Source organism: Neofelis nebulosa, chromosome 3, assembly GCF_028018385.1.
Source record: "Neofelis nebulosa isolate mNeoNeb1 chromosome 3, mNeoNeb1.pri, whole genome shotgun sequence".
NCBI lineage: Eukaryota > Metazoa > Chordata > Mammalia > Carnivora > Felidae > Neofelis > Neofelis nebulosa.
This window is the reverse complement of record NC_080784.1, coordinates 153,841,275-153,865,008: the sequence shown is the minus strand read 5'-3', so window position 1 is coordinate 153,865,008 and position 23,734 is coordinate 153,841,275. Positions and strand designations below refer to the sequence as shown.

The 23,734-nt window shown below is 33.0% G+C and overlaps 1 protein-coding gene across 9 annotated transcripts in view; it reads right to left on the bottom strand.

Moving 5' to 3' along the window:
• EPHA5 (EPH receptor A5) overlaps positions 1–23,734 on the bottom strand; it is a 343,473-nt gene that overhangs the window by 159,536 nt on the left and 160,203 nt on the right. For 5 of the 9 annotated variants that reach the window (XM_058722409.1, XM_058722411.1, XM_058722410.1 and 2 more), the window contains exons 4-5: positions 7,065–7,220; positions 2,752–3,087 (exon numbers count right to left, since the gene is read on the bottom strand). The exons of 1 other annotated variant lie outside the window; for it this stretch is intronic. In XM_058722409.1, the coding sequence (XP_058578392.1) occupies positions 2,752–3,087; positions 7,065–7,220 (492 nt within the window). The remainder of the gene's footprint in view (positions 1–2,751; positions 3,088–7,064; positions 7,221–23,734) is intronic. 3 more of the 9 variants (XM_058722415.1, XM_058722416.1, XM_058722413.1) reach the window with 2 other exon arrangements.

The window sequence follows — 23,734 nt, the reverse complement described above, 5'->3', positions numbered from 1 at the left end:
ACAAACATAATATATTAAGATGACGTAAGGGTCTTTCACATCTCTATGTGGAACTCAGTAAACCTTAATTTTTACCAGACCAATTATACCTAGTGACACACAACTATATGATGGAGAACTGCTTGCAAGGATAAATACCCATTCCCTTTATGCATAGAATTCTCTGTAAACTGACATGCTTTGGAGCAATTCTTAAGACCAATTTGAAATACTGTCTCCTGGGCTATAGTCCACAGTAAGACAATGAATAAAACATTTATTAACCTATTTTAAGGATGGCTTTTTATTGTAGTCAACAACATATTGTGGTCATGTCACAAAAAATAAATCAATCAGAAAATGCCAAAACAAATTACAAATCTGAAACAAATTAAGAAATGCATTTCTCAAAAAAAAGTCCTTAAAAGATTGAAAATAAAGTTAAAATTCGCTGAAAGAAATTTTATATAAAAAACACATATGGCACAAATAATTTTCTTTAATTTAATGCTTAAAATATTCAAATATTAAAAACTACTACAGCCCACTTTCTATTGTGTTGGTAATTGATAAATATGCAGCAATAATTATTCAATATAAGACTTCTTAGGAGGTATCTGAAGTTTACAATTTTGGTGAAAATTGAGACTTTGGTTCACCTAAAATGTCAGATACTGAGAAAAATGTCTTCTTGTTTTGATTTTTTTTTTTTTTTGGATAGATTTGCAAGCCTTTGGCAGTATGTGTATCCTGAGAACTCAGAAAAAATCAGCAACCAAGAGTCAACAAAACATTTGTTCTGAATACAAATGTTTGTTTTACGTGATAGCAGTGCCTTGAACAGTTGGATGAAAAGTATTCTTCCATGGTATTTAAGATATTTATACATCAAAACCACACTTTACAGTCTGAACAGACTACCAAGTCAAAGACAACTAGAGCAAATATTTATTAGTACGTTATCTTAAATATATACAGTCATTTCCTATATATAGTTCAGCAGAGAAATATCTTTCAAGTAAGTTGAGGTTATGCAAGCTAGAAATTATTCTCCCTGAGGAACATAACTCTCAGTGATTGTATTCAGTCATTGAATACATATTCAAACATGTTTTCAATATGTTAATGGAAGATTCATACACAGAACCATGTAAAGTTGAAAGATGTTACATGAGAAACCCGAAATCACATGCTGTAAAGTCAGTGTTCTTCTGATGTGGGAAGACAGTTTGCATTTACTGAACACTTGTGCCATCTAGATACTGTGATGGAATATCGACATACACCAGTATTGCCAGCAGCTGACTCTATTGTGAAAGAAAACTTAATTTTCACTATTTCTATCCAGTTCTTTAACACTTTTGTTAGTTCCACCTTAGATTAGGGAGTAAATGGAGAAAAATATAAATGATTCATTTAAGGAAGTGGTATTTATGTGTGCAATGTTTTCTCTAAGAATAAAAAAAATGCTGTGGACATCTATGCAACATGGACAAGAATATCTAGACTATTTAGAATGATTTGTAATAAATTACTCAATTAATTTCATGTTAGCCAGGCTGCTCTTGAACACTTCCCTTGATTTGATCAGTCAGAAACAACTATGAACTCAACTGCATGCACTTTTTGATCTTAAGAAGTAATGGCTTGATTTACCTGACACATTCAACAATTCAAATTATTTTGGCCAAGATGTGATTACCGACAGCATTCTCCGGTCAACCAAGTCATTCTACAACCTACAAACTTACACTAATGTTTATATGAACTAAGTCCAAAACGATTCAGCCAAACATATCCTATTTCATTGTGAGTACTGCTAGCAACGATGTCTTCACTGATGAAAGTCCACCTGGTGTGCTAATGAGATGGCGATTTTATGCCCATGGACTGAGAGCTGTGGCCAGGGAATAGAGGGAAGTGACATTTAATGCCTCATCCCACCCAGATACCCCATTGTTGACAAAAACAAGTCATAAATTATCCATAGGCTCTGAACAATTCTTCTTACAAAACAGGTTGAATTTTAATTTAATCATAGTTTATCTTTGGTTTTTATTTTACCAGGAAAGACGCCCTCTATATTGATTTACTTAAAATGGAATATCTGAGTGGAAACTATGGGGGAATTTTAGCACAAGCAGACCTGAATTCTCTACCGTCTAATAATTACTCTCGAGAAATTTCAAGAGCTTTATATGGAACATAAATGTGTTTTCATGTATAGTTCACAGTTATTCTAATTTTGATAAGTGGATTTGGCAAAGAAAAATTCATTTTGTACGTTTTTATTATTATAATAATAGAAATGACAAGAAAAGCCTATTTCAATATGCAAAGAAAATTCAGTTGTGGTGCCAAACAAACAAGCAAACAGAACCCGATTGATTATCTGTTAAATTAATAAAATAAACAAAAAACACGAAGTAAAAAAAACAACAAAATATGTAGATTTGAGCTATGATAATTGCATGTGTGAAATTTGAGATAAAATTTTGCTACGAATGAGCCAAAAATGTCTTTTTAGTAATAAAAAAAATTCAATGGAAAATTATCTTATTCTTAACCCCCTGTCCATGGATGAGAGTGCTAAGAAAGCCCTAGTTTTTATTTTTATATGAAGCATTTTGAGATGTATTCTACTTTAAGTCCTGGCCCTCTGGTTTATGAGAAGTTCTCTTATAGATCTCACAGTTTAGCCCTCACTTAGCTACGGAGAAAGTTGACAGAGCTCGGCCCAAGGTACATGATTTGGTTGGACATCACACTTACCTGCTTGATTTGTGGTTACATTTACAGACACATATTGCCGGGCTCCTGGGCTCAAGTCGGACACTCCATTCACTGCCTCAATCTCAAAGGTATAGTTTGTGTGAGCGAGCAGATCCACCATCATGACAGAGGTGTTTTTCAGGCCGATTTGCCGGGGGAGGTACCTGACATGACCTCCACACTCGTCACACACACCTGCATGGGAGTTGCACTTCTTGCATGCAATATAATATGAGACATCTTTCCTTCCACCAGTGTCAGCAGGGGGAATCCATTCCAGAAAGACACTAGTTTCATTAACATTTGAGATGGCATTCCGAGGAGCAGAGGGGGGTCCTGGTTTGCAAAGTAAAGTGAGAAAAACATATTTTAAGATGACAACATTAAGCATTGTTTACTACACAAGTCCCTGGTCTGAAGAAAAAAAAAAATAGATTTGCAATCAATCTTTTAAGTAGGGAGAATGCAACAGTCATCAATTTGTAATAAGTGAAAAATCTTGTTCAGGTTTTGTAGGGACAATAGTGGGATTTATACCCTATAGGAATAACTTATCTTGGCATTGCTATAACTACTCATTTCGTTAAAACAGATGTTTTGCTTACTGTAAATATAAGGAAGTATGAAGTAAAACTATGTATGCAAAAATAATGTTATATAAAAAATTATACATTCAAAAAGTGGTAAGTCCTTTGGCAAATCCAAGGAAAAATTCTCCTTGGGGATTGAACTGATTACTTCCTCATTGATATCTGTCCCAGTAACCTAGGAAGTACACATGAAGGATTTACTAAGCAATGAGCACAAGTGAAAATAGGATTTGCCAGTGTGGCTCTTGACTAAAAATTTTGCAGCAAGTAAAACAGCCTTAGCTTACCTCAAAATAAATTGCATATCCACAGATAAATCACCAACAGCATTTGAAATCTCTCTCATGTGTCAAGAAAAATCTAAAGTTGTCGGACACTACAATGTGTAATAAAACTTCACTTACTTTGATATTGTTTTAGTACTATGGCTCTGTAAACTGTGAATTTTACTTAATGGGAAATCAGAAATATATTTTATAAATAACTCTCAAAAACACCATGAGGGTAAGAATGAAAGTGTTCAGATATTGAAGGATCAGCAGAATGAGGATATAAGTAATAACAATATCTTTTGTATGTTACTTTATTTCTGAAACTAATAATTAGCTTACTGAAGGGAACTAAAATCAATTCTATATCAGCAGTGACAACTGTATACCATGCTGGTGGGGGGTGTTGATTAGGGGGGAGGCTTTGCATGTGTGTGGGCCAGGAGTATATGGAAAGTCTCTGCCTTTCTCTGAATGTTGTTGTGAACCTAAAACTGCTATAAAAAATTAAGTCTTCTAAAAAAGGAATTGCATAATGTCTATTTTACAGTTGATTATCAAATACTTAGCGTTATAACTTCAGTTAGGTGTTAATGTTATATGGTCAGATGTTCCCAAAGTAAAAATACATTTTTATTTGTTTCAGAGTTGACAAGTAAAGATTTCCCAACAGAGAACAGAATGGACTATAGTGGTAGCTGAATGGTTCATAAGCATAAATTAAGCTGTTTGGGATGGCATAACCTATTTATCTTAATATTTGTTGTTTTAAACATAGAGATTATTATTAATTTCTACCTAACATTCATTAAGCCATGACTGTTGAAGACTAAATTTAAATAAGGTGATTAAAAAAAAAGCTACCTGGTATTTACAAAATGTCTTTTAAATTAAAGGACCCCATAACCCAAGAGTTGTCATTTTTGGCAAAATAATCCCCACCTTGACTACATTTATGGATGAACTCTGTGAATTTTGCCATACATACAACCTCACACATTTCAACACAAAACAGTTACTTTTAAGTTGAAAACAATTACTTAAGATGGAAATACAAGTCTTAATTTTTTACTGATTAAGTAGTGGAAAGTTACGGAGAAAATGTTGTTTGAGGTCAAAATGTTACAGGTTTACTTCTGAAGTGAAGGTAAACAGACTTGAAATATGTCTCGTTCAGAAAGATATCAAACTTTTTTTCCTCCCTGCCAACTGAAATGAAACCAAACTTAACACCTTTCCTCTAAATCTGTACAAATACATCAGAGTCTGACTCTCCCTTTTCTTCTGGTTGTGCCAGTAACAGCCCCTCAAAATTTTGTGGGGACACATCTGCCTCTTAATGTGAAAAGGAAACTCAAATTCAAGTGAAGCCCTAAAGTAGAGGTAGAAAGTAGCAGCTCAGATGGTCATACACCTAAAAATAATGTAATGAAATTCCACAGCCTGCTAATACATGTGATATGTGAACCAAAACAGGGCTACGTACCCTTGATTTAAGCAGATTCATCAGAAACTTTTTTTTCTTTTCCTATAAGTTTATAACATTCTATTTTCCAGATTTAGATAGAAAGATAGATAGATAGATAGATAGATGATAGATAGAAGGAATTGGAACCATAAATTTAATTCGAAAGATCCAAAGTGAAAGAAAAATTCAAGATACTCATGTGAACATGTGAACATCAATCAAGCCACCCATTCAAGGGAAACATTTGCAGTATTTGTGGTGTTATGAATGCAACTAAAAACGGAACGCATGCACTCACAGAATATATGTTAGCAAGATCTTCTATACAAGTCCCAACAGTCTTTTGAGAAATGTGTACAAATCAGTGTTCTTTTGAAACACAGTATTAGAAATTCACACACCTGGAAACAGAAAATTTGAAGCCTCAAGTCCTTTAAGAGGACGAAGCAGTCCTTGCCACCAGAGCACAGTCTCATCCCAAACCTAACAAACTTACAGAAAGGGAGACTCAATTCTGTGCTGAGAAAGAGAAAGATCATGGCTGGATCACTTAAAGAAAATAATTATTAGGAAACTAAGGAAATTTAAAAGATAATTCAAGACATGGTTTTCTCTCCCTAATTTACCAGCCTATTGTCTATCCACATTGCCCTCTACTTGGACATCCTTTTGCTCTGAATAATTGAAATCATCTCTACTGTAACCAAAGTGTATCACTTTCAATCATAGTTTTATCTCCTCTATTCAGATGGAACCTCTCCAAAGTGTATACAATAATGTCTATTTGAATAGGAGTTGTTTATAATTAGTAACCATCTAACCCGTAAAACTATCAGTCTGGTGATAAAAGAATTGTCTTTAGCAATACAAAGCTAATTAATATCAATGATTTGAGAAATTATGAAAATATGTCTCACTGACACTATGGAATTCAGCCCTTGAAATTCAGATAAAATTTCAGTTTGTGACAATTTATTAAAGGAATTGTATTCCTATTTATATTTAATAGTAGAATGAATGTCCTAGAATAAATACTAAATTTCAAAAAGTTTTGTCATCATCTTTGAGAGCGACGACATCTTCCTGGGATCAAAAATAATAAAACAAGGCAAGGTCATGGATATTGAATGTAATGAGGAGAGGGGATTTACTTTCTTCCCTTTCATTTTGAGTTTTTGTTTCATTTGCCATAGACTCTGAATGTGGAAAATTTATGAAAGGATTTCTGTCAAATACATAAATGTGCTTCTTTCTCAGAAATCTGTGGAATGCTAGAAAAACAAAACACCAAAGACATTGAAGAATGTGGATGCTTCCACTGCGAAGGTTGGAATTAAATATTTACTATTCATTATTCTTATGATATGATTATGTGCTATAATTAATTAGAGTTAGGGGCACTCCCTAATAAGAAACATGACAACTGCTTGAAAGTCCTAGCTAAAAATTTGGTTTTATATTTGACTCCTAAATCCTATTTGCCAACCCTCACCACTCCACGTGGTGTTTCCTTTTTTTATAGATGACCTTCTCACTGGCCCTTGTAGTTTAGTGTGGCAGATAAGAAAAAAAAAAAAGGCACAAGTGCCATTTATTGTATGCTTATGTGATCAGAAGCCTGGGTTGGGAGAAGAATGAAAAAAAAATTACTGTGAATAGCGAAGTGGGTTCATCAAAGTCATGTTTAGCCATCCTGAACACTAAAAGAAATCACAAAATAAAATAAAATATACTTTATCTGTCTTAGATGTTGAATTTGAAATTAGGGAAAATGAATGCTTCTAACAGCGAGTGATAAAAGAGACTCACACTTTCCAAAGCTTACTCAAGAAAATCGAAATTTGGTAAAAAAAAAATAGCTATTTTGGAAGATTAAACATTATGCCTGTTCTAGAGAAAATGGTGATAGAATGCAACAGGCTTCATCATGCTCTTTCTTCGGAGTGGTGAAAGTTTGGATCACCAAGTATCAGTGGGTTTCCTTACTTGTGCATGCCATTGTGGGTGGATCAGACTCCCTCCTGAAATAATCCTTTTCACAGACACAAGAGGTTGAAGCTTCCTCATGGGTAAAACTGTGAGGTGGACATTTGCTGCAGGTCTGGCTGTGAGGTGAGGCTTTGAAGAACCCAGGTCTGCACACTGTCAAAAGAAATAAGAGACTAAGCTTTTCCTTGGAACAGATGCAGTGTTTGTTTGGTGAATAATGCCATTATTTTGACTAGTATACACAGATTACATATAACACAATATTTGCATTAATTTCAAAAGTGTTTCACAAGCTTCGGAATCATAAATACCAGCCTATTCATTCAGATAATCAAATATTTAAGTATTTAAATTAAACATGTCTGGAATATGTGTATTTTCAGTGACTTCTATGCTGCAGGAGCTTATAAGAAATTATATTATGAAAAACAAATACTTATATGTACTTAAAACTTAGGTAGTCTTTTGAGTATAGTTTTCATTAACTCTGTTATTAATACAAGTGTGTTGAAGAAATGCTAATTTTCCCCGATGCTCATAGAACAGTAAGGTGCATAGTAGGTGCTTGAAATTTTGTTATTAAATTAATTAATTAATTGATAATTAGTAGGTGTTAAGAGCTTCATAAATTTTGTTATATTTGGGAGAAAGCATGGGTGAGCTGGTGTATCATTCACATTATATTGATTTCAGGAGGAGTCCGATGTTAGGCATTTACTTTACATTTTACTCCATTTTAGAACTATTTGATTCAACAAAGCATCTATTCTGATATCAGTCATATTTATACTGTGCAAATTATTATGATCTATAAAGGATAGAAAATGTGTCTTACTCAATTTTACATTCATAATACTTATCACAGTGTTCGACCACAGTAGGCGATCCTAAATTGTTATGTAACACATAAATGAATGAAAGACATAGCATGAAGATTGTGACTGAACTATTCAGAATCACATAAAGAAAATGTTCTTTGGGTATCTGTGTTAACATTTCTGTTGGTGGTCAAATAAGTGTTAATAGAGTTTATCTTTTTTTTTTTTTTTTTTTATTTCTGCTCATTCCCTAACCTCTGGTATCTTTCTTTCTTCTGCATGGCTAATAAAACCAAACTTTTATTCCAACTTTCAATATGTGGGCCAATTGAAAACCACCAAACTGATGGTTTGATTACCTTTTAGGGCTTAGATTACATAAAACTAATCAACCGTATATATCTTTTCTATTTTCAGAATTCAGTACATACACTTATGAGCATTTATTCAGGCATCAATGGAAATTTGCTAAAGCTGAAAGGGAAACTTGTATTTCAACAGAAAATTTTGATAGACATAATGAATTTTGGCTAATTTTCATGTGCTATAAATGATTTGGGTTTTTAGTAATCCATGCTAAGGCTTTTTGCCATCACCATGAATAATCAGGAATTGACAAAAATGAGAAGGGACTTTTTTCAGTAGATCTAATTATAGCGATAGCAAAGCCTTAATGCTCTTATAAATTCAGAGAGAATGTGAAGGTATTTGAAAGATAAGAAGAGCTTTTTGATAGTATTAGGGACATTCTTGTAGTCAAATGATTAGGAAAAGATTTAAAATATTATTTTTCTTATAATAGGATTGCTGTAGCAGCCAATACCATTCATTGCTGTTATCCATTTTTTCTTCTTTCATCCTCTACAGTAAAACCATTCTCACTTTAAACACTATTTATTTTCAAAGACATGAAGTGTCAATCCACAATTCTGCCTATTTGGAAATAAGTGATCATTTATGAAACAAAAGGCTTTTATTTTCTTTTAATGAATGCCTGTTAACTTAAAAACTTATTTTGATACCATATACAACACTGTTATTTAACCTTCCATAGAAACTTTGAAAACAGAAAGAAATGTAAAAGTAAGTTAAGGTGGGAAGTGTATCTTTCTCACCAGCAGTTCAACAAAATCCTTTCAGCAGATGAGTAGGACAGAAATTTTGCTTGGTACTAGGTTACAGAGGTAAATAAGATAGACATGTCTCTGCCTTTATGAGTCTTAACAGTATTACATGAATAATTATAAATATGATTATGATAGAAAAAAAGAAAGAGCATGGAAGTGAAAATTGATACCTAATTTAGACTGGAATATCAAAAAGACTTCTTAAGGAAGCTAAGCCTCTGCCGAGATTAAAACAAAAAATTAAAAAGGAAAATTATCCAATTTGCATTTGCATTAAGGGGGGGCATTAGAATGCATTAATGTGCATTAGAGGGGCAAAATCCTTGCAAACAAATTAAACCGGTGGACAGCAAACGAGGAGATAGAGAAAACTAAAAGATCAGGGTGATAGTAGACTTAAAATGGCAGAGATAAAGTTAGAGAGGGAAAAGGATACCAGGTCACACCTTAGAGGTTTTATTGTTTGAGGTCATTACACAAATTTTAAGCAGGGAAATACTGAGATCACAATGATGTTTGACAGATCAGCGTGGGTAATGGATTAGAGAGGAATAGGGATGGAGCCATTTTCTCAGAGAACTCCAGGTATGAAATGAGTTTGGGGGAAGATAATGATTATGCTTAAGGTATTATTTATTTTGAGGTTAAAGAAATTCACATAACGGTATAGAGAGGAAAACTGTGAGCTCAATGTTGTCCAAGAAAAAAAAAAAATACATGTATATGTAATTATTCATTGCCTTCAAATCATGGCCCCCAATCCAAATGGGACCTACAATGCTGCAAGACAATTTTAGTATTATTTCCTTAGTTAACTTTGGTTTTCAGCACCAGCATGATTATTTTGTAGCTTCTCCTCTCTCTTCTTATTCCTTAGAAGCTCTTTTCCTTTGTGATCTCTGGCTGGTACATTTTTCTGTGTGCTGAGAAAATAGAAGTCATTAAAGAAACTTGCTTATTTTCCGATCACCAAATCTCCAAACCTATGTGCACTTGTAGCCACCCTCTCTCCCTTCTTTCTTATGAAAAATTGAAATGTGTTTTTGCTTTTACCAATGAAAAGTATCTTTATTTGAATTAAGAACCTCATCTCTACTCTCTGAGAGTAATCTTTCAAATTATCTACTATCCCTTTTACATACTCAGTTTCTCTCTCTCTCTCTCTCTTTCTCTTTTTTTTTTTTTTTCAACGTTTTTTATTTATTTTTGGGACAGAGAGAGACAGAGCATGAACGGGGGAGGGGCAGAGAGAGAGGGAGACACAGAATGGGAAACAGGCTCCAGGCTCTGAGCCATCAGCTCAGAGCCTGACGCGGGGCTCGAACTCACGGACCGCGAGATCGTGACCTGGCTGAAGTCGGACGCTTAACCGACTGCGCCACCCAGGCGCCCCACTCTCTCTCTTTCTCTTAATCTCTCTCACCTAGTCATTCATACGACCTCAATACAGTTTTCCAGAATTTTTCAATGGAAACAAAGTGAAGCACAACAAATAACAACAATAAACTATCAATCTCACTTGATCTCAGTTCTCTCTGTAGCTATCAAACAGTTTTGCTACCCTTCAGAACACAATTTCTTAAATTATTTTTCCATACATGCATCTCTAGTTCCTATTTTAAATCACACATTGGCATAGTCCACTCCCCTGAAATTGGTTTTGTTAAGATTGCAGTCATCTTGTTGCCATACTTCTCAACAGCATTTGATCATGTCATTTTTGGGAAATTCCAATTAATTTTATTACAAAATGCTAGCATAGTCTGCAAGTTTCCACACAAAAAGAAATCCTTCAAATATGGTCTTCTGCCACACTCACTGTCTCCATCCATACTAATCTACTTATAATTTCTTGCACTTGGGAAACTCTTCTATCTGCTTCTAAATATTGCAGGAAAAGCATTCTAACCAAAGAAGAAGAAGTGTAAGAAAAAGTTTGTAGTCCATGATAAGGACTTTGGATTTAATCTGAATGCATTTGGAAAAAACTGGGTATTTTTTTTTTTTGAGGACACTCCTTCTGTCAAGCACTGTGGCAAGAGATATTTATATTGTGGTCAGAAAATAAAATTTGTACTTGAAAGTACCGTGAACCCACAACATATATGGGGAGGCCAAAAATAAAAAGTGATAATCAAAAGAAGCAAAATTGACCTTTTTTTTTGCATTTTAATTACAGCCATATTTAACAAATAATTATTAAGGTGAGTATTAAAATTTCTTTTAATTCCATCTCGATATCGTTTACTTAAACAGTTAAACATAAAGGCAGCTTCTGGAGCAAAGTTTTGTCAAATAATAATTGTATGTTGCCTAAACATTATTTAGAAAATATTACGCAGGTCTATTTAAGTTGAAAGAGCAGTAGGAGACAAAAACTGTATCCTATTTGAATATGCTTCATGAAACTGATTAGGCAATCCTTTGGAGAGAAGGAAACTTTTTTTTTTTTTTTTTTTTTTGGAAGGAAGGAAACTATTTTTAATAATTCCTTTACTGTCCATGCTCCAAGGCTCTTTTTAAGTGCTACCTTTTCCATGATATTTGTGATGATGTCCATGGCTATATAATCTTTCCTTACACATCTTTTAGATCTAGAAACTATTTATTTAATATCTATCTTATGGCATATAGCAAAATTTTTGTCAGTTTTATGTGTAGGAATATTCACCTGCTCCCAACTCTATATAAACATTCTGGAGAATAGAAACAGTTCATTTGATTTTCATCATTTGTAACATAATTCAATGTATTGAGTACATATTCAGCAACATTTATTGGATGGATAAATAGTATATTTGTGTCCTTCTCAGGGTCAAAATGACACAGCAGAACTTAATAAAAGCTGATGAAGCTAAATTATTTAAATATTAACTCTTGGCAAGTAAATAATAATATGTGTTAGTTACATCTACACTGGCTACTTTAGAAGTTTTACATAAGCTACCAACATTCCAGCTTTCATAGTTATCACTTAGAAAATTAGGATGTTAATTACACCTATTAAAATAGTTTTAAAAATCTAAACAAATATACATCATCAGTATATGAATTTCATTTGTTAAAGTTGTAAAATGGTGCTACCTAATCTAATGAGAAAAATTTTGTAAGTTCTCAAAATTGTCAAAAATGTTTAAACTGATAATTTAGGATTTTTTCCCCACACTTTTTTATTGTCAATTAAATTATTTTTAATGTTTCCAAAAAATTTTAGCCTTAAACGTTCATCACCCTTGGAGTACCTAAGTGAATTCATCTTACAATTCAGGAACATGGTCACCAACAAAAAATTGTAATGTACAAAATACTGGTTAGTAATATTGAATATTATCATTCTCCTCACTAGAATTAAAATATACAGATCATTTTAAAATACATCCATATATATAAAGAAATGGGAATAAAAATGCACAGACTGTTTTTGTCAATATTGTTCAAGATATAATTAATCTTCAAAATGTTATTGGATTTATCCAATTATGCTTTATTAAGAATGACAGAAAATCACTATGAGCAAGAGTTTCACCACAGTTCTATTATATGTGAATTATTGGAGGATATAAACAAAATCAAATTTACTTTTTATACAGATTTTTTTAAATGAAGTGCCCACAAGATAGTTCAGCTCAAATTTAAAAGATGCGTTTATTAAGAAAATCAGCATAATATAGCATAAGATTAGAACTAAAAATAATCCGATAATATGTATACCAAAATTAAGATGATAGATTTATCTTTATATTTAAAATATATCCTGAGCATAAAAAAAAAAACTGATAATGAGTTAAAACAATGATACATTAAAAGAAGTTTTGAAGTAGGAATTCTATTTTTTAATGTAAGTTATTGTGAAATTGGCTAATATACAGTGTGTACAGTGTGCTCTTGGGTTTGGAAGTAGGAACTCTAAAACTTGACAACATCTTTTGAATGCTTGCACACAGAAATATGAGAAAGATACTACTCAAGAATTTAAAAAAGCTTGTTAGTTAGAATACAACTTTAGATGGTTAAAATAAATAAGCTGATTTTAACATTGTAAAATATCAGAGAAGAAAAGAACAGTGTATTTTTATTTTTTATTTTAATACCAGCTTAGTTAACCCTTACACAGGGTTATAGTAGTTACAGGCATACAAGATAGTGATTCAACAATTATATACACTATTAGTCAGTGCTCGCCATGATAAATGTACTTTTAATCCCCTTTTCACCTACTTCATTCCCTCCCACGCCTCCCTTCTGACATGCTGTATTTATTTTTTGATATGCTTTATTTTAAATGAGTACCCTCAATTAAAGTTTTTTTTTCGACAAGAATATTTTTTACTTGATGCATACTTCAGAATACATGGTTCTAAAAGATATACGTAAAATTTCTATCTAAGAAAAGTGGAATATACGTTTTCCTCAAGTACACATGGAATTCCCTGGTTAAATATAGAAAAACAGATGTAACAAATTTAAGAAGACTGAAATCATACCAAGTATATTTTCCAACCTCAATGGTACAAAACTGAAGATCAACAATAAAGCAAAGCTGGAATACATATAATGCAAATATTAAATATTTAATATGTAAATATTAAACAACACACAACTGCACAAGCTGTGGGCCAAGTAAGAAATCAAATGGAAAATCAAAATATATCTCCAAACAAAAGAAACAGGAAACATAATATTTCCAAACCTATAAGATGCAGCAAAAATATATCTTAGCATGAAATTCATGCTAAAATGCCTGCACTAAAAAAAAAGAAAAGTTAAAATAAGCAATTTAACATTATACCACAAAGAATTAAAAAAATAAAAAAAAACTTAGCTGAAATTTAGTAGAGGGAGGAAATAATAAAGAAAAATCAGAAATAAATAAAATAGAAACCAGAATAAACAACAACAATATTGAAAGAAATAAGTAAAAACAAAGTTTGCAATGTTTTAACTACATTAACTAACAAATAAGGCAGAATATTCAAAAACCAAAATGAGAAATAGAAGAGAAAATAATATAACAGATAACCACAGAAATACATAGTATGACAGCAGATTACTATAAGTAATTATATAACAGTAAATCAGACAATTTAGAAAAAAAGGCCAGATAATTCCTAAAAATACACAGTACCAAGATTAAATCATGAATCTTGATTCCAAGAAATAGGAAATCTTCTTAGACCAATAAAAAGCATGGAGGTTAAATTAGGAATAAAAAAAAACAAAAAACAAACAAACAAAAAAACCTCCCAGCATAGAAAAGCCCAAGACCACATGGTCTCATTGGTAGATTCTATCAAACATTAAAAAAACTAATAATAATTAATGATAATCTTTATCAAAATCTTACAAATAATGGAATAGAGGGAACTTATTCAAAATTGTTCCATGAGGCCAATACTACCCTGATACCAAAGCAGGATAAAAACGATATAAGAACAAAAATGTCTAGTTTGTCCCATATAAGGATTGTTACTGAGACATTCTTGTGACATCCATTTGTATGATAAATGTTTCTCTATACCCTCAGTTTCCATCTGCAGGTGTCTTTAGGCCTATAACAAGTCTCTTATAGGCACCATATAGATGAGTCTTACTTTTTTAATCTATTCTGAAATTGTATGTCTTTTGATGGGAGTGTTCAGTCCATTTGCAGTCAAAGTGATTATTGATGATATGTACTTACTATTATTTTACTTTTTTTTCATTGTTTAGTCAGATTTTCTCTGATCATTTCTTGCCTTGGCACTTTGGTCTCTCCTTTGCATCTCTCTTTCTATTCTGAATGATAGTCTTACTGGATAGAGTATTTTTGGCTACAGATTTTTTCCCATTCAGCACTTTGAATATTTCATGCCACTCTCTTCTGGCTTGCCAAGTTTCTGTTGAGAAATTTCCAGCTAGGCTTATGGATTTTCTCTTGTAAGTTAAGGACTTCTTTTGTCTTGTTGCTTTTAAGATTTTATTCTTTATTACTATATTTTGCAAATTTAATTACAATATACCTTGGTATTGGCCTGCTCTTGTTGATTTTGATGGAAGTTCTTTGTGCCTCCTGGATCTGGATGTCTGTTTCTTATCCCAGATTATGGAAGTTTTCTGCTATTGTTTCTTGAAATAAATTCTCTGCCCTCTTTCTCTTTCTTCTTCTTCTGGGACTGTATGATAGGAATGTAATTACATTTGGTGCAGTCACTGAGTTCCCTAAGTCAATTCTTGTGTTACATAATTCTTTCTCTCTTTTATTCAGCTTCACTATTTTTCATTATTTTGTCTTCTAGGTCACTAATTCATTCCCCTGCTTCTTCTAGCCTTGTGTTCATTGCATCAAGCCTCTTTCCAATCTCATTTATTACATTGTTCATCTCTATTTAATTCTTTTCTTTAACTCTTTTATCTCTATGGTGAGGGTCTCAGTGATGTCTTCTATTGTTTCCTCAAGCCCAGGGAGTATCCTTATGATCGTTGCCTTAAATTGTCCATCAGGCATGTTACTTATATGTGATTTGCTTAGATCTCTGGCTGTGATATTATCTTGTTCTTTCATTTGGAATGAATTCCTGTGTTTTGGCATTTTATCTAAGTCTCTGCTTTCTTCTCTGTATTAGATAAACCAGTTTTGTCTCCTGTTCCTGAAAGTAATGGCCTTATGCAGAGGAGGTCATGTAGTGCCAGGTGTCTGCTCTATCCTTTAGGCCAGGCATCTGCAAGGGTGCTCCTTGCCTGGTGGGGGCAGTGCTTTGTCCCTAACTTGAATGTGGTGAATTTTAACTAGATGTGCTCTGCTATAATTGTGGAATGAAATCTGACACCAACTCTACCAGAACTGAGGCCCTGCAGAACTTTCTGGTTGGGAGATGTGGTGTAGACAGGGGTTTGTGCTGGTCTTCTGGGGTAGGAGCACACTGCACTGGGACTGAGGCAAGTGTGACTGAGGAAGGCAGTCTGGCCAGAGTGCAGGGAAATGGAGCTTGGTGAAAGAAAGTGGAGCAACCAACATCAGCACTGTGCTATATCTCCCACTGGTGCCAGTGGTTCTGTGTTTATGCTGAGGGGTAGGGGAGGGCAATGGTGCTGGTCAGCTCCTCTGTTCCAGGAGAGGTGTCCCTGTGAACTCTGCCTCCCAAGGACCTTTCTGAGAGGAGTGAATTTTCTTCCCACTGTGTGCCCTAGGCATTCTTCAGATTGCTATTTCCATGCTGTGGGCCCCTGGGTTGTCTGCCTGCCTTCTCTCCAGGAGCAGGGCAGTGCCATCCCAGTGCTATCTCAGCCAAGTCCACTAACTTTTAAAACTCCAGGTTTTAAGGCCCACTGTTTGCAAGAACTCATGAAATTCAGCCCCTCTTGTTTTCTAAGCTGTGGGGAAAACATTTTCTTTGTGCATTCCCCTGTGCACTCTTCTCTGTCTAGATCTTCTCAGCAATCATGGTTCCCTCGTCTTCACAGCAGTTGCAAGCTATTTCTCCCCTAAACTATGTCACTGCACTTCCTACCCTCTTGGATATGGCCTCTTCTCTCCCTTTAGTTATGGAGTTGTTTTTTTTTTTTTTTCAGTCTTCTGGAAGATTTCTAGAGTATGTAGGGTGATTTGATAGTTATTTGTGTTTGCGGGACAAGAGGAGGGTCTTCCCTTTCTGCTGCCATTCTGGGGACTTCTTCTAGAACAAGAAAACTATTGATAAATACATTCTCTCTCTCTCTCTCTCTCTCTCTCTCTTTCTTTCTCTCTATTTATATGTTTATAATTTAGGCCTCCCAAATATTAACATAAAATCCAATAAATTACATGGTAATTATAAATGAAGAGTAAAATTAATTGCTACATATCCCTTATATATTCATTCGTTCAATATATGTAATGAGCCATGCTTATGTGTCATGAACTGTACTGGACACTGGACATGCGTACCTAATTAAAACCTATTCATCGCCATCATGCCATTAAATAACTCAGTCATTTGTAACAATTGGTTACACATATTTTGTCTGGCACATATTTAGACTTTCATTGATTGTTTAATATTGTTTAATATAAATACACACATTAAAAAAAAAACTCAAATGACACTCAAATGACACTCAAAAATGACAATTCAAAAATAGCGTCATGTGTGGGCATGTGTGTGTTTGTGTGTGTACAGAGACAAAACCTCATGGTCCCTCAGTAAGATACTAAACATATATATAATCCAGTATCTTCCAATTAAAAATAAAATACAGATGTGTAACTTTAGAAACTTTAGGATTGTATCACTTTAACATTTTAATGTTTCTAAATCTGTATCTTTTATACATCTTTTATACAAAATATATTCTATTTTTTATAGAAATAGTGTATCATGCAGTGTCAGTGATCAATTGTAATACTGACCCACCTCCCATAGTTCAGATAAGAAACTATCACTTCCTCTACAGTTTAGAAAAGACCAGAATATCCTTAAATTTAGTAAAAATGTATTCTATACCAATATCTCTTCCTGCTTTATGTCTAAAATTAGCATTTATATACTTCATAACTTATAGATAACAAAATTAGAAAATACTCAAAATTTAAAACATACTGAAGAAAATAAATATCAATATAACCAATTTATAAGCTAGGATGGAATGTTTTCTTTGCTCAAGTAAAGCATGTTGATTCAATTGTATTTTGTTCAATGTTGTATGGAAACCAATTTGACAATAAATTTCATTTAAAAAGTATTAATTCACAAGGGATACGTTTCAGAAGATAAAATAGTTAAATTTTAGTTTCATAAGTCTAAATACCAAGAAACTTGCATAGTATCCTTAGAGAACATTCTACAGTGATATGACAATATGTTTCTCCACCTTGGCAACACGGACATGCTTAAGATACAGTAACAAACCATGAGGCTCCTTGTGGTTTGGAATGGACTGACACATGACCCCTAAGCTGTGGAGAGTTGTAAGTCATATTACCATTTTATATTTATCTAGCTGAATCTCCATTAAAATAAAAGATACATAGGGGCACCTGGGTGGCTCAGTCGGTTGGGCGGCCGACTTCGGCTCAGGTCATGATCTCGCGGTTGGTGAGTTCAAGCCCCGCGTCGGGCTCTGTGCTGATAGCTCAGAGCCTGGAGCCTGTTTCAGATTCTGTGTTTCCCTCTCTCTGACCCTCCCCCGTTCATGCTCGGTCTCTCTCTGTCTCAAAAATAAATAAACGTTAAAAAAAAATTTTTTTTTTTAAAAATAAAAGATACATAATTTCAGCGATTTTTCAAAGACTTCTACAACCTATCTACATAAGAATGAATATTTATTAGAGATAATAAAACTCATGGTATCTCTCAAAGCAGAGATTATTTTCTCCCTTAGTTACTGATGGATTGAAATTCTCTATAATAACACATTATGATAGATAATTTTAAAGTTTTAATTATTAATTTCACTGGATATTTTTCATATCTCTGTAGTTTCCATAGATACTTAAGGTGCTGAACAGTTTTGCTCTCCCAAACAAATACATATGAATCAATTCAGATCAGCATTCTTCAGTAATAGTGTCTGTAGGATATGTATGGAAGTGCGTGTGTATATGTGTACAAAACACTATTGATATCTGGTTACATATTTTCCCTTTTATTAACATTTTACTTAGATAAAGATTGAAAAGGATACATTGAAGGATTTAGGAGAAGTTAGTATAAAATATTTTTGAACTAAACATTATACCTTCTCTACCTTTAAACATTATCCTTACTTTTTCATGGATACAAACAAAGAGTTATATATCTAAACAAGAGTTAATCTTGACATCAACAAACACCATATGCAATTGTTTTATTGTATCATTTTGGTCCTATGAACAACTTTGCTTTTCAACAGTGTTTCACAATTTAAATTCTTTGTGAGTTAGGAAGCATGAACTATCAAATATGTTTGAAGAATCCAGATCTCAGTGAATTTGTAATTTACAAAATCAGAAAAACAGTAATTAATTTTAATCAAATTAAATGACTTTTGAATTTTAAATGATAAATCTTCTGGTTCTATTTTTTATTATGCATTCAATCAGTGAAAGGATTAAAACTGAAAATAAAAACCCAGGAGATGACTAGATTATGAAACATCAATTTTAGAATTCCTTTTTAGAATACCTAAATTCTGTTTAGAGTATCTAAAAGTTAGCACCATGCCTTGAAAATATTTTAAACATATTTTTGTGGGTTAATTCATTTCCAAAATGCATAATTCTTTTATATCTTCCCAAGAAAAATTAATGTTTATAATTATTCTATAAGTTTAGAGAAAAGCCAGCAATCTATGCTTTTGAGAATAAACATATTATGGAAAACTATACAAAAGGGGAAATCTGTAGATAAATGCTATCTTACCTATAACACAGCACAAAGTTTAGCATTTGTTTATTGATAAAAGGACATATTTTCTCTAAATTAAAAGGTAACCAAGTGCCCCGCTTACATTTTTCTCTCATTGTAGACACAGATAATTTTTCTGTACAAATTGCTGGAATCTGATGCCATCTAGGCCTTTTCACGTTATTTCAAATTGAATATGTTAAAAAAATTAAACATTGATGAATATCACAAAATAATCTTATCAGTCTTTAGTGTTTTTCTTCATTATTGAATGATTCAATCCATGTGCTTTTCTGACCATTATTTGTGACAATATGTTTACTGCTTTGATAGAAGGGATGTATTGTTTAAATATTAAGCTAGATGCTTTATCTTGTAATTGAAAGAAAACCTTATAGCCTGTGTATTTGATTTGATGTATCCATTATGTCTAGAATCAGGTAGTGAAAGGCAGTTTGTTTACCTCATGTCTGTATGGTCATAAAATAAGTCCAGTTATGAATCATGAAGAGAATATGTTCCAGTTAATGCAATAAAACTTCCATGAAGGGATAAAAACATCCAACATAATATATGTTTTGAAAGTATATGCAATGTCTGACTCAGGGTCTTGGCCTTGACAGCTAAGGTAAAAATAGTGATTTCCGTTATGAACATTTCTCCTTGTACCATTGGTCATTACACCTTAGTTCAGTAACTCAGAAGACAATACTGGCTGTGTAACAAAATAATATCTCCTCTGATAAGATGAAAAAGTACACATTAAATATGTACTTTTTTAAAATAAAGAAAAAACCATTATATGTAGTATAAATGCATTTGTGATTACATTCTCTCTTTACAAACCAAACAACCACAACAAAAGGAAAATGTATTTCTCAGTACAGTCACAGAATTACTGCCCTGAATGATTATAATTTAAGTAAAACTTTAACGATGTAGTTCTTTAAGAAGCATAGATAGATACAGAGAGATTACCTATAAAAAGTGTTTGAAAACTATAACTTGCCTTAAAACAAATTTTTTTTTAAAAAATTGCCCTGATAATTTGTGGGAAAGTATACCTGGAGTAGAAGATAGAGCTAATTTTTAGCTAAGAATATATATCTATGTGTATACATAGATAAATGCTTTGCTTTTTTTCCAAGACTCAAGACTATATGTGAGTGTATAATCTCACATATATATATATATGTGTGTGTATATATGTATGTATATATATATGTGTATGTACATATATATGTGTGTGTATATATATGTACACACATATATATGTACATACACATATATATATATACACATATATATATACAGTGAAGTATAAAGAACACATAAGTCATGCGGTCATTCTAATCCAGTTTTCTGCAAATTGTACACTGAGAATTGAAGTGAATTAAACCATTTTGCAAGTGTTCAATTCATATCTATGAAATATTCTTCTTTCAAATTGAAGGTCTGTGACTTAGCAAAAGTAATTGATTAGTGCAGTTCATTTGGTTAAAGCACTCATCTACGTGTCCCTAATTTTCAGTGTGCAAGTGTCCTACTGAGTCTCAAATTAAACTATTTCAGATGTCATCATTAGGGGCAAAATTCTTTACTCACAGAATGGGAACCCCATGCCCAAAATAACTTGGTAAATAACTTTAAAAATAAACCTTATTTCTAAAACTTTCACTCAGGCAAACTCTTATATGTATTTCATACCATCATATATTACATTATTTTTATTTGTCTATGTTTAGTTCATACATTTTTTCTTTTTAGTTTATTGTAATCAGTACTATAAAATCATTCAGTCATCCCTAGCATTTATTTTTATGCCCTAGCTATCTGGCAATCTCAATTTCAAAACCAGAATTGGCCTTGGCTTTTTTTCAGAAGCCAGAGCAGGAAGAAAAAGGAAGCCAGAAAAACAATAACTCTAAATGGTTGATCTCAGGGATGATTAGAAAGCAGTTTCTTTATTTTGTAATATGGAAACTTAGACTTTCGGGTTATAATCGTAACCCAAATTAGATTATATTTTAAAGCTTATTCCTTTTCCATTGTCATTTTATGATTATCCCTATTCTACCACTGTGTCATCAAATGTCATCTTTTATAGCCACATAACATAGAGATAATAATAACAATAGTCATACTAATAAAACAAACTGACATATATTCAGCATGTCCACTAGGGCCAGTTAGTCACTGGAACACTACACAGATCCATATCATTTAATTAGTACAATGATGATATGAAGTCAGTGGATTAATATTTCCATTTTATAGCTACAAGGCTAAGCAATCCACCTAAGACCTTCCCACCAGCCAGTATTAAGTGGTGAATCTGGGAGTTCAGCACAGATGTATTTGGTAACACAGCTCAGCTTTCTCACTGTTACTCTGGAGAAAGGAGACCTTGAGGCACTGCACTGTCTTTCTTGTTCTTGGGTAATAGTCACTCTATCTAACTAACCGTTCTCAAGGATTGAGGATTTCTCAGAACATTTTAAATGTATTGTATGAGGTATAGACTGCGATTAGCCAGATCGTAATTCATTATTATTTTTTTTTTCTTATTACTGTGTTCTCCATAGTGCTTGTTCTTAACTCTCTCACTCTATGTGGCCACACACGCTCTTTTCTTTGGTTAGAAGAACATAGATTTCTAGGTCACACAGACTTGAGTTTAAATCTTAGCAATTTTACATTGTATCTATATGACCCTTGAGAGATACTTTATAACCTTGAGTCTAAATTTACTTACCTGTAAAACATGGATATTTTAAGTATTTAATTGGAATATATATATATATAATATTTATGTTATATGTAATACACATGCACCCATAAATGTGTAGCATAGAGCTTGACAGAGAATAAGCACTCAATAAATGATACTCTTTAAAAAGCTATTATAACAAATAGTATTAATATGCCAATGGTCATCAAAGTATAGTTGCCTCTATAGCTGTCTAGTTGGATTCAAAACAATTAATATCTCACAATGCCAGGACTGTAGCAGTGGCCATGACTTTGGACTGCCACATGACAGACATAATCCACACACTTGTTAGACTTCTTCATAATGCTCAACAGTAATTCCTTTTACTTCCCTTTCTTTTTCCATTGAAGGAACTAAAACTTGGGTGATAGTAAAAATTGGGTGGGGAGTAAAAACTAAAACTTGGGTGATAGGATACTTCCTGTATCCTAAAGTACACAGGAAGAAAAACATTTCAGGACTTTAAGCCGTTTAACCAAGATACAAAGATTTAACAGCCTGCCTAAAATCATATAGAAGTTAAGGGCTAGAATTTTGGCTTCTGGTTCCAATGTTATACTTTTTAGAATGTATTATTAAACTATTCTCAGAAGGATCATAAAGCATGTTTAAGACAAAAATGAATCTAATAGAATCAAAAGCCATTGAAAACACTTGCTGTCATTGATCTTTTATCCTTTTCACGTTTCTCTTCTCTCAAACATCTCACAGCTGTCTTTACTAATGTCATCCACTCCAGATTTAGATGGACATCACAATATCAGAAGTCTGAGAAGAATGCTGAATGGGCATAAACAAATTCAAAATTTTCACTTCCTTTGAATTTAAAACTTTAAGAGACTATAGCATTTATAAGGTTTATCTTTTTAGTACAATCAGACATAAACTTCTATAAGGCTAAAATTTGAGCCACTTTCCTTCCTCAAGCATAAAAATTCTCAAAAGTTTATCTTTGTGGGCTTCTAAAGATGTAGACTATGTTAATTTTCTTATGATTTTGTAGCATAATATCACAATTTTAGAGAAACTGTTTTAAATAACTACAACTTGAATAAAATGAATAGCTAGTCTAAAAATTACAGGTGATGGAAAAATTACAGGCTGATGAAAGCATATGCGTGTTATAGAACCTCATGTTCTAGGTTTCTTTTTTCTTCTTTTTCTTTTCTTTCCTTTTCTTCCCCCCACCTTTTTTTTTTACATTTTTACACCATGAACCTACTATACTGATTTATACTTTCACAGCATGAAACCTATGTTGATATTGAAAGGAGGACATTAGTTGTGGACTAAATGTTTATGCTCCCTCAAAATTCTTGCTGTAAAGCCCTAATTTCTAATGTAATGCTATTAAGAGGTGGGGCCTTTGGGAGGTAATTAGAGATAGATGAGACCATGAGGAAGACGCCCTCATGATGGGATTAGTAGCCTTATCAGAAGAGAGAGAGACACACAAACACGTCCCTGTTTTTCTCTCCCTGTGCATGCACTGAGGAAAAAACAAAGGTCATTAAGATATAGTGAGACAATGGCCAGTTGCAAGTCAGGAAGAGAGCCCTCACTAGGAAACAAATGAGGTAGCACCTTGATTTTATACTTCTCAGCCTCC